Source organism: Arctopsyche grandis, chromosome 10 (genome assembly GCF_051622035.1).
Source record: "Arctopsyche grandis isolate Sample6627 chromosome 10, ASM5162203v2, whole genome shotgun sequence".
In the NCBI taxonomy this organism is placed as follows: Eukaryota; Metazoa; Arthropoda; class Insecta; order Trichoptera; family Hydropsychidae; genus Arctopsyche; species Arctopsyche grandis.
In genome coordinates this window covers 22,801,333-22,813,634 of record NC_135364.1, presented here as the reverse complement: position 1 = coordinate 22,813,634, position 12,302 = coordinate 22,801,333, and the positions used below count along the sequence as shown (strand labels likewise).

General features: G+C 31.6%; 1 protein-coding gene across 11 annotated transcripts in view; it reads right to left on the bottom strand.

Moving 5' to 3' along the window:
- Positions 1-12,302, bottom strand: part of LOC143918344 (potassium voltage-gated channel subfamily KQT member 1-like) — a 275,499-nt gene that overhangs the window by 121,989 nt on the left and 141,208 nt on the right. For all 11 annotated transcript variants that reach the window (XM_077440193.1, XM_077440195.1, XM_077440196.1 and 8 more), the window contains one exon: positions 1,641-1,723. In XM_077440193.1, the coding sequence (XP_077296319.1) occupies positions 1,641-1,723 (83 nt within the window). The remainder of the gene's footprint in view (positions 1-1,640; positions 1,724-12,302) is intronic.

Sequence of the window (12,302 nt, the reverse complement as noted above, 5' to 3'; positions counted from 1 at the left end):
GCAACGCCTGCCGGGTTCAGCTAGTTATTAATATGATAATATATTTATTTATTTTTTACTTAATCGTGCACACTTGTCTTATATATTATATATTTTTTACATTAAATACGATAACTGTGTATTTAATGTTTTTTTACATTAAATAAGAAGCATTGTTAATATTATACAAGGCAAATACAATCAACATCCACATCTAGGAAAAAATGTGCAGCATTTTCAGCGAAAAATCTAGATGCTAAATAGCTCGAATTTGCTTTTATAGATATTCCTGCTCCTATTTATTCATTTTTGCTATATTTGCTCGAATAGCTATTCCTGCGAAAACGTCTGCTTTCAATAACTCGTCTATTGTAAAGGCTATCCGGTTCCTTAATGTGATTGATGAGCATTTGGACCTGTTCAATTGTCATGTTGATGAGCTGGTTAGTTTCTTGAGATTCAACACGAGACTATTTGAATGAGATGCATGATTGGAATTTTTATTGTTTTTATTTTGTTATTTTCTTTCTTTTGTTTTGTAAAACTGATGTGACGCTTTGGGGCAACCTGTCAGGTCACACTGGTCATTTTATTGTTATTATTATTATAAATAATAAATTTAATTAAATTAAATATTCTAGCCAGCAACAACCAGTGGGAATCGAACTAATAAACCATTTGTTCGAAAGCATTAAATGCAAACCACTAGACAAAGCTGCTGGTTGTGTCCATAACATATTATAATGCCCATTTTGTATATACCTTACATCATTCTTATCTACAACATTCTTATATGATTAGTATTATACATATGTATATGTACTATCCAAATTTTGCCTTACTTGATAAGTAAGTCTACAAATTAACGATTTTATTTACATATATACGCGTAAACAGAAATAGAGAAATCTTCGGTGTATTTCATTTAATTCAATAAACAAACATAAAGAAGCACAGAGCGTTCAATAAGCCAAAATAAACTAAGCTTATGTACATTGTAAAAATGGTTTTATTTATAAAAACCAAATATTTGTAACATAATCCACAACCAATAATATAAATTAATCAACAGTAAAGCAAACTTAATATTTAATGAATTTTCGTCTTATTATGAACTGTCTATTGTAATACAGTCGTAAAACATTGTTTACGACGTGATGAATACACAAAACATAATATATTAGATTAATTTCACGCTTTATATTGCTTTTAAATCACTATACGACCGATACAAAAGAAACTCGTAAACATATTTTGATTTACTGCCAAAGAAATTTACATACGTTGCTCATACGAATTAAATTTTCAATCGCGAATGTGCTTTCCAGTTTCAATACGGCGTCTTCTTTCACGTAATATATGATATATGTATTATATCAATATTAAATATTAGAAAGACGCCCCATATATGTGCACGAAGATTAGCCCCCAAATTAATCATAGTAAGAGAAAAAAAAAACCGACGAAAAGTAATTCAATTTGTAATGGAGAGATCCGACAGTGGAAAAAGTTGCTGTTTCATGTTTGAAACGAACGAATCTCTTCGAATTTTGTTAATTAAAAATAAACGTATACGACGTCCACAAAGAGCGACTTTTCAGCATTACGAAAATTTCAATTTCGCTCACACAAATAATACGAAAGATCAAAAATATATTTACCGATGATGCAAAAAGGTCTTCGGAGGAATTTGAGTCTCCCCATGGATCCTTGATATCTCGACCGACATCCTGATGACCATAATCTGTAAAAAAAAAATAAACATAAAATGAACACTCGTTTAAATTTATACAAATGAAAAATATGCCAAGTTAGTATTCCCCGTACGGGCACATTTGAAAGTATTGTGTAAAAAAATCTCTCGTGGAAAAATTTGCATATCTTAAATAATAATCAGATCCTTTTCACCCTCGGAAGCCCGTTTTTTTACATTCTTTTTTCGTTTACCTGAAGTTCAAACATCTTGCGAGCGGTATAGACAAAACCCCTCTCTAAACGATTTCCGTAGAAAAATATTAAAATTACGCACGTATTTTACGCGGGGGGAAAAAACCGTATGAGAGGTTCGCATGAAACAACTTATTTCCTTTTTATCAGCGGCGAAAAGCGTTTTTATGGATGAGCGAAATCTATTCGTCTGAAAAAACGGATGACTAGCGATCGGGATTTGCATCACAAAAAGAGTGTGGCGAAATTCTAAGAAGCTTCAAAATATAAATCACACGTTTTCCATTGACCTAAAAATCAATTCGCACCGATACGATAACAATAATTTTTCACTGCGCGTGTTTGGAAAAAAAATGATTTCAACATTTCAACATTTCGGATGCGTGATATATTTCAGTGTCGATAAGGGATATTTTTTTCGCGCCATTTATTATTGAGTGTGTCGTCACATTTGACCCTTTCGTTTCGCTTTTCGTGCGCGCAAACACGTGTTTATTTACACGGGTTTCCGACAAACCCCAAAAGCTAAAACCGTTTGCACTAAAACATACATATATGTACATATATGTGTAAACTTGGGCTAAATTCATTGATGACTTCTTCGAAATGATTTGCTTTTGTACAAAATTCGTACACTTTTTTTCACAATAAAATAGATTGATTTATACGAGAAAAAAATAATGTATAGTTTCATATTATAATATGGAATTTGAATTCGACCTTGATTTAAAAAAATCTATGTTTTATTGTTATATTTAAAAACTGTGAAACAATCACGAACCTTCTTAATGCGTGTTAAATTTGTCTAATTAACCAAATTATATATAGCCTTACACATTAGCCTTGATTATTTTTAACAAAACACACGCACATACATACTTCTAAAACACTTATTTAATAATACATACAGCGTTATAGATTTTTACATTTTATGTCCTCTAAATAATAAAATAAAAGCTTAAAAAATATTTGAATACGAATTAAAAGCTACATATATAGACTAGTGGTTAGCATATGATGCTTTGAACAAAGTGGTCACGGGTTCAAATCCCACTAGTTTCTGCCGGCCAGACTTTGGATTCGTGACTCTAGGTCGATCGTTTCCTTTCAGAGTTTGCCAATTTATCTCATTTTCATTGAAACAATTCCAACAAATTGGCTACCTTACACATTTCTTAATAAATTTTGAATTTTCAGCAATCTCTAATGTAGCTGAATTGTATAAAATGCCGCAAATTTACAAATTTGACCATAGATGTCTCAATGGATGTTAATTGATATGTAATTTCTTTGTATGATGCTAATAACAAATGTATAATATTTCTGGGTTTCTGTAAGGCGCATTGGTGCTACCTGTTAGGCCTTCCTGATATATAAATAAAAATAAGTAAATGAATTCATATACATACATATATGTATAATTAAAAATTGTACATACATATATCGATGTTTTAAATTAGCCAGGAAGCCTACCAGGCAAACCCCAATGCATCTTTCTGGCCAATTACAAAAACCATTATACAATTTTTAGAATAATTCTTAATAAAAGCATCATAGATACATCTATGGATAAGTTTTTGACAAACTTACATTTTTGAAGCATTTTTTTTTCATATAAATGGTCAAATTTCGAGATGTTGAAATTTGCAGCAGTTTTACAAATACGAATCAGCGAAATTCTTGATGCTGAAAACTCAGAAATTGCGAGAAATGGGTAAAGGTTGCCAATTTGTTGGAACCGTTTCAATGAAAACCAGATTGGTAAACTCTGATAGGAAACGATCGATCTGGAGTCACATATCTTGACGAGCATCAACCAGTGGGACTCAAGCCCGTGACCACTATCTTCGAAAACATATATGCTAACCACTTGTTCATGCTGCTGGATATCAAAATAATCATCTCCTATCACACAAAGTTTATTAGTTTTTCCGATATCCAAATCTAAAGCTTTCAATTCAGAAACACAAAATTTGATGTACAACACATGTACATTGCATAGTACTTTAAATCACTTCTATATTATAAAATTTTCTAAGAATTCTATATTTTATTCCATTTTAACGACACTGAGCAATTCAGCACAAATAAATTTCAGATACAATAAATGATTAAGACTTACATAGCATCAAAATTTCAATCCTTGTTTTGAAATCCAACAATTCTCATGCGTACAAAAGTTGAAAAAAAAAACAAAAGAATTGAAAATTTCAATAGCTTTCTTTTTTTCCTTCAATTTATTTTTTAAATTCAATTTCGAACAAATTATGTACTACTGCCGATTTTACCCGACTTCGCTTGGTATTTGTATGTAATATAAATAGCTTAAACATGTCTAGTAATCTAATAGTAAATATTCAATTTTTCATTAAATTTATTTGAATCGAAAAAAATTGTATTTAACGATAGTCAATCAGAAACTACTTACACAAAACTAATGGTTTTTTTTATATATGTATGTATAAGGGAACCGAAACAGAAAAAATTATCCTGATCTGGAACTGAAAAAGGAATTGGGATCTGGAACTGAAAAATAAATCCGGATCTGGAAATCGGAATGGATATCAAAACCGGGAATTGGAACTGAAATCGGAATCTGAATTGTAATGAGAATTTGAATCCGGAAGTGAAAAGGGAATCCGAATACGGAACTGAATTAAGAATCCGGTAAAACAGCTAAAAAAGAAATCGAAATTGAAAACGGAAATGGAAATCGTAGAAATTTTGATTTTTCCGTTAACGATACGAATTCTACCACCCGAAACTTACATTAAACTTTACATACAACCTTACATAGTGTCTTTCGAACATGCAACCTTATATAGTCTCTTTCGAAATTATATATTAGATTTCCGTCATTTTATTGTATTATTTATATACTTTAGAAAGCCCCAAAATAATTTAATATTTTAGTATCAGATTTCTTAGAAAGCCCCAAAAGCACACCTTTCGCAGCTAAGATTCAATCTGAAATGCTGAAAAACAATTCAAGATTACAAACGAGAATAATATGTGTTTGTCCTGAGAGTAATTAATTTACGGTCACCTGGTCGCCATCGAAACAAAACAACGGGGACATCGTGCGAATCCAATCAGAAATCCAATTTTGATCCAAAGAAAAAATAAAGGAACTAGAAGCGGAAGAAAAGATCCGCAAAACCGTATGATCGTTTGTGTTCGCCGAATTGCTTTATTGTATTTTTTAGGGATCAAACGCCCGTTGAAAAGCCCTGTCTCGGACAGGCCTCTGTATTCGCTCGGAAAAAGCGTTTTTTGACATATTCACACACTGTGGAAAATAAAATACGAGCGCATCGCATACTAGCCTACTCGGAAAAGCGGGGAAATTTCCGCGGTCTCGCCGAAATTTTCGTCCAAATCGGCCTTTTGCGGCGGTCCAGACCGAGTTGGCCCTCTTCCAGCTCCGGTTTACTGATTCAATTCTGCGGTGTTGCCCGGCTGCCAACAAAGTGAATAATTCTCTCATATTTTCATGATTAGGTCGCGATAAACCCACCCCCCTCTTGTCGCCCCTCCTCCTCATCTGTCAGGTTTCGCGCTTAGCTTTCCTCTTCGTGGGCCGTTCGAAAGGAAGAACTTTTCACTTTATCGTCGGAATGGGGGGCCAGGGATGGCCGACCAACCATTAAAGACGCGACGGGTCTGGAGATAAATTAAACTTTGTATTTTTCGCAATTGGCGTTAGAACCGCAGCCCGGATTAAACGTAGCGGCGGACCTTTCAATCGAATAAAGTGTAATAGACTGGTCCACTTTATGTAATGGTGTGAACGAATGGAAACGAGAAAAACAGATTGCTTCCGGAAAAACAAATAGGGGAATTCCTATGTGAGCAACAAGCTTTTTACATGCGTGCTACAGTATATTAAATTTTTTTTTCTATCGAACTAACATATCGAATAATCTTTTACTCTTTTTAAAAGTTTATTTACATAATTATGAAATCAATTACATCAATAGATGTCCAATTAAGCTTAACTACTGGCGTAGCAGTGGAGTAGATAAATCATGGGGGCACTGATTGACAGGGGCCCCAAATTTATCCAAACACTTTTTACCGTTACCATTGCTCTACTTAAAAATATCGAAACGTCATTATTAAAAAAATACTTGAAAATATGTACATTACAAAATACGGTTGCTTAAAAAGTGAATTTTCAGAAGCATTATATTTGTATAGCGTGTTGAGAAGTCCTTAAATATAAAAATTATAAAGGATTACAAAAGAAATTCGATCAATCGAAATTCATTGAACACAAAGCTTCAAAAGTGGAGCTTTTAAAGAACTTATTATTGATTTTCCAAACCTTAAATTTTAAAATTGGCGAGCTTAGTTAAACTAATTGTACTTACATATAGTCCTATGTACATCTGTATCAACAAATAATTACTATTATGTATTTCACTCACGTGTTTTAAGTCACGCTAAAAGAGAGTCGTGGATAATTTTTGCATGAAAGCTCAAAATTCATAGCTACCACTGATCCAATAATTTGAAAATAAAAAAGTTTGATTCCGAGTGTATTTGAAGGGCCCAACTTGATTCTCTACTTGTATCGTATGAATAATTATAAAAATAAAATCGTATTGTACAAGGATTAAACTGTTTATAAAAGCTTAGGAAACCTTACAGTCGTTGTAATTATTCAAAAATAATCGAAATCATAACAAAGTAAACTTTTCAGGGGAAATTCAAATGACGTGTTATTACACGTGTATGATTATTTGTCTGAAAATTGGTCCTAAAACCAATAAAAAAATATATTTTTGTTTTCTCTATAGCTTATACATACCCATACAATACTTGCTGATCATTTTTTAGATCCAAATTGGCCATGTGTATATCATTTATTTAATTAAAAACCACTTGAAAACATGTATGGTACATAGTTTTCAATCTTTCCTGTTACTATAACAAAAAATTTGGCTTCACTTCTAGTATGCTTTATTCGATTTCTTCGTTATAACACATACATTATTTCGTTAAGAACTTCAAGTAGCAGCGTTTGAAATTAACTTTATGTAAGTATGCCAGTGGTGTAGCTACCTCATAGCAAAGTCATGCAAACTTTGTCGTCCCAAATTTATATACATACACTCAATATAATTTACCATTGTCCAACTTGAAAATACCGAAAGTATAAGAAATGACTCAAGTCAAAATAGACAATAGATGTACAAAATACAAAATAGATGTACAAAATACTATTTTGCTTCGCCTAAAATTGTTTAAAGGTTTTCTCAGCATGGTTTGGTGCCCAGTTTATTTACTTTATGTCAGTATAAAAAACAATTTTGTAAAAGAACATATTTCTATAAGACTCATTACATATTATGCAATATACATAGTTGTTTAGAAAGTGATTCATCAGAAGTTTATACTTTTTTTTTACTTTTCCCTAAGAGGTCATTTAGTAAGTTAAAAGTTACAAAAAAAACTCAATCGAACGATCTTGCATTGCTGACCATTGAATGCAAAAAAGCATAAAAAAACAAAGCATTGAGTACTTATTGTGAGTAGTGCTTTTGCAGCCTTAAATCGAGAACGAAGGCTGCATACTGTGAATATGCCACATAAAAATAGACCAAGGCAAAACATGTCTATCGCACCACATTTTGTAAGATTTTTCTTTGCTTTTAAGCTGCCAGCGTGCATTTGCACACCGACTCGTCATTAGAGTGCGTTCGCAAAGCCCAGGTTTGTCATAAAATGCATGAACCGGACAGAGCTTTAGCCGTCAGCAAATAAAACTAATACCATTGAGTCACGTACAGCATTTCAATTTTTTCGACGATAATCACGTACAGCATGCACTCCGAGGGATGCTGTCGAAGCCTGCAGAATGTTTGTTTAAATTAAAAACAACGTAATTTTCAAAAAACGTGACTAATCCCGTTTTCGTTGGATATAATACAGGACTCGGTGTGCATTGTTTGGCACGAGGTGTGCTCGCTCTCTAATGAAATGCATTGCAGAAAAACCTAACAATGATTGAGCACTTTTATACGTACATATTTATGTTCGTGTGTAGGTTTATTCGATTGCTTCGACATCGATTGATCGACAGAATGGAGTACCTCTTGACGACTTTTCTTTTCAATACCAATGAAACTAATGATTGCATCTTTAATTATGACCGTCATAAATTTAGCATAGTCTATAGTCTCTAGGACTCTATGCCGTTCAATATTAAAATTTATAAAAAATTACAAAAGAAACTCATCCAGAAAATCCAAGCTTAATAATTTCGCATTGCTGGCCATTGAACAAACACAAGCATTGAAATAGATTGTCAAGCATTCCAGTATTAATTGTTACATATATATGTACCTATTAGTAAGAAAATCTTACATTATCCTTTGTTGATGTTTTAACCTTCATCCTCTCCTCAGTCAACTAACTTTCTACAGCGCTTTATATTCGATCGCATCGTAAATTATACCATTAATAATAAATATTATGGTCCAATTTAAATAAACCGTTATAGAATAAAAACTTCTTGCAACACTTTAGGTATGTGAGTGTGTGCTAACAATAGTGTCTAGTGGCTTTGTTACTTAAATAAAGCCATGTTCTCTTGGTGGTGATTAATCTCCTTTCACTGAGTAAACTTTAAAATTTTACATATTTTATTTTCTACTTGGATCCACTGTTCATTATTTTCACGTACATATATTACAATTTTACAAAAAAATTGAAAAGCTTAAAAATCCATTATAGATATGTATGTAGATGAAATCAATTTAATACACTGAATTTCATTGCGATATTTTATAAGTACCAAGTTTTAATTATTTATAAAAGTAAAAATAAGCAATTATATATTTTTTTCAAACAAACAATAATTAACGTCTCTTTCAACGTTGAAAGCATTCAAAAGAACGTTACTTTCAAGACGTCTAATTATTCCGTTTTTCATCTATAAAACCGTTTAAAACATCTCATAATTTATAAACAAGTCCAATTTGTGCCAAAAACAGAATTCGAATCTTCGATTTGCCCTTGAATCGCTCATAAAATGCAAAATAAAATATATAGATACATACATGTATACATGCTTGTGTATAAAATAATAAATAAAAGACTATAAGACCGTAGTATAAGATAAAAGCGAAAGTAGTACGTACATATATATTACATACATATAAAGTCGAGAACACTTTTACAAGGTAGATAAAATTCAAAGATATATGTACGTATATGTAGTTTAACAGGATGAGACTCCTTACTACGACGAAATATCTTAAAATAATATACACATATATTGCAAAAGTTCGAACGAATAAACAAAAATATAAATTTTAACGTTGGAAACGAAATCGAGAAAACTTTCATCGGGAAACTTTTCAAATATTAATATAATAAAAAGCATCCCCAAAGACGAGACCTCGACTACAGGGCTATAAATAGTGGCATCATAACCGAAATTAATCCATTCGAAAATAGGTCAAAACTTAAAAAGTTCAATACAAAAACATCGGCGAAAATTTGTTGTTGCAGCGGATTAGGGGAGCATTTCCGGTCGGCGAAAAGCTCAAAATAATATAAGCATAAATCAAGAGCGACGTCGACGGGGGGCGAAAATAAGCGGATATTAAAGCGAGGACGATTTAGGGGTGGCGGAGAAAAAAACCGTGGAGGCGGAAAACTCCGAATTTTCCAAATATAGACCGCCGGAAAATGCGAGATTAGGCTGTTCATTCGCCGGCATCGAAGAGCAAAGAAACACCCACATGTTAGCGTAACGACGACGACTTGTGCACGTTCTGTGGACATTAACCCCTTTGCTGCCTGGGGGGATGCGATGGTTTGAGATCTTGGGGGATGACGTGAAACTCCTGAGGTGCCATTTGGCAAGAGCACACGCATCGCTTGTTGCATCTGATAGCTACATACATATATGCATATGTGACTTTAGTATGTTATGCATGTGAACATCCCTTGCTCGACACGGTTACTTAACAGGTGAATATTATTAGGGCTCGGAAATTATTGTAATTCGATGTACGAAATTGTATCTCTCGATCGGACGTTAGTGGTAAATCGAATAATTCTCAGAGGGATGAGTTTGCTTGATTATATTCTATCATGTTGACAGTTTTCCGTTTAAATTGGATGTAAATTTAAATTCAGCTTATAAATGACTACTTTTTGATTGCCATATAATGAAGTGTTTTAGGTTTACAATTTTTAGTAAATTTCTTTTCCCATGTTTGAGCGGGTAAAATATAGTTCGATTTAATCTATAATATTTCGTATAGATGTGATGTAATTTATTTAAAACTTGTAATAATATTAAATATAAGTAAATTGAATAAATGCTTAATGAAATAGGTCTATAGTTTTTACATCGTTGTATAAAAAGGAAAAATTACTTTATAAAATTTAATTAATATGTACTATGATACAATATTTTACAAAATTAACTAATATAATTTATAAATTTACAATTTCTTTATTAATCCGAGTTTTTGCTTTCAAAAGCTCGATAGAATGAATATGCAAACACGATTTTTTTTATAAAAATACTTACAAGTTTCATTATCTTTTCAATATTCATACAGTTTTTCAACAAAATAGCTTGTTTCATAAGTAAATTTCACATTTTAAACAGTTTATATGCTTTTACTTTTTTTAAGACCGAATGTTATAATTTTACAGTTTTTACACTCACCAAAATGAACGTGCCTTATAGAACTAACTCATTTTAGTAAATTTTTAATATTTACTGCTTCGATAATGTTTATTATAGGTAAAAAACTGAAACTAATTTATTCATAAATTTCCTTCTACATATTGTTACGTACCTTGCTTATTTTTTTAAATTTCCCATACTTTAATTCGTGATGTTTACACGGTCATACTTGGGAATAACAAAATCATAAATAATAAAATATTTGCGATGAGACAAACATTGACATCATCGAATCGACTATAAAAACCATACCTGTAGTACGAAATTCAGCTATTAATCATTCAGTCAAAACATCAAACAAAGTTATCACATTATATCCAGTTCAATCAGTACGAGAAAAAGCTCTTAAAAACAGTTCAACGAGTCTCTCAAGTTCATCGTTCCAATATTAAGTTCAAAATCAAAAAAGTCGCTCGAATATTCCAATGTGACAGTAACCAAGTGTATAACTAAAAATTATAATATAATGATTCAATATCAAACGAATCTCTTTTCTTTAAAAAGACTTTTGAATTTAATATAATAAAAATAATAAAGATGTAATGATTGGGTTGTTGACTGATTCATCATCTTAATCAACTTTTTAAAAAGATAAACTACCCCTGAAACTTAACAATATGTATCGCGTGAAAATAAAGCTTTCGGGTCTCAAAACAAACTTAGATATTAGCTTCAAATTTGGACTTACTTATATAATTACACACTTAGCTTATTTTTAAAGTTGGGTTAATATAGAAGAAAATATATTATTTAAACACTTATTTATTTAATAATTATTTTTAAATAATGTAAATAAAGCTCTTAACGACTTCGATGATTTTGTCTCCTTTAATCGCAAATCTTCTTGATATCAGCCATAATATTGTATGTAGAAAATGGAAGTAAAACAAAAATAGTTTGTTTTAACATATTGGGGTATTCTTCTGACGATCTCGATCAGAAATCATTTAATGGCTGATCTTCATATTTTTGTTTTAAATCAGAGTCACCAAGTAAATCAATTCGATTTTCATAATAGTTTGCTTTTAAGCCTTAGCTGTCACGAAAAATGGATTCCGAACTCAGGAATCTTCCAAACAAGTTTTCATTAAATATTGCAAAAGAGTTGTTTTCAAGTTATGTAGGTGCTCTAAAAAATACTTTGGAAACTTCTACATCTCTTTTAAAATTTAATTCATTCATTTCAGGCAGGAAAACAATCAAAATTATTATATTCTACTGATGAAATCCAAAATTGAATTTTAACTCTTGTATTAAAAATTGTATTACTTTTACTTTACATTCTAATACTTTTTCCACAATTATTATTTCCGTATCCAATTTAAATTCAAACTCTCTGACTGTACGTACTTAGATTCTTGACGTCATAAAAATCAGTGGAGATTGATCATCACTCGCCTTTCAATTTGAGGTAAAAGTTGTTTGAATGTAGCAGTCTATAAAACCATTGAAAACCATTTTTCGCTGAACACCTATTCAGGTTCCGTGGAACACCAGTGTTCCGTGGAACATAGTTTGGGAAACCCCGAGTCATATAATATTTCATATTAAAATGTTTTTATATGTGTTTGATCATTTGTTATACAAATCTACAGAATTCAACTTGAGACCACCAATTTCTCATATCTCACAATACTACATATGTATAACTTACATACAT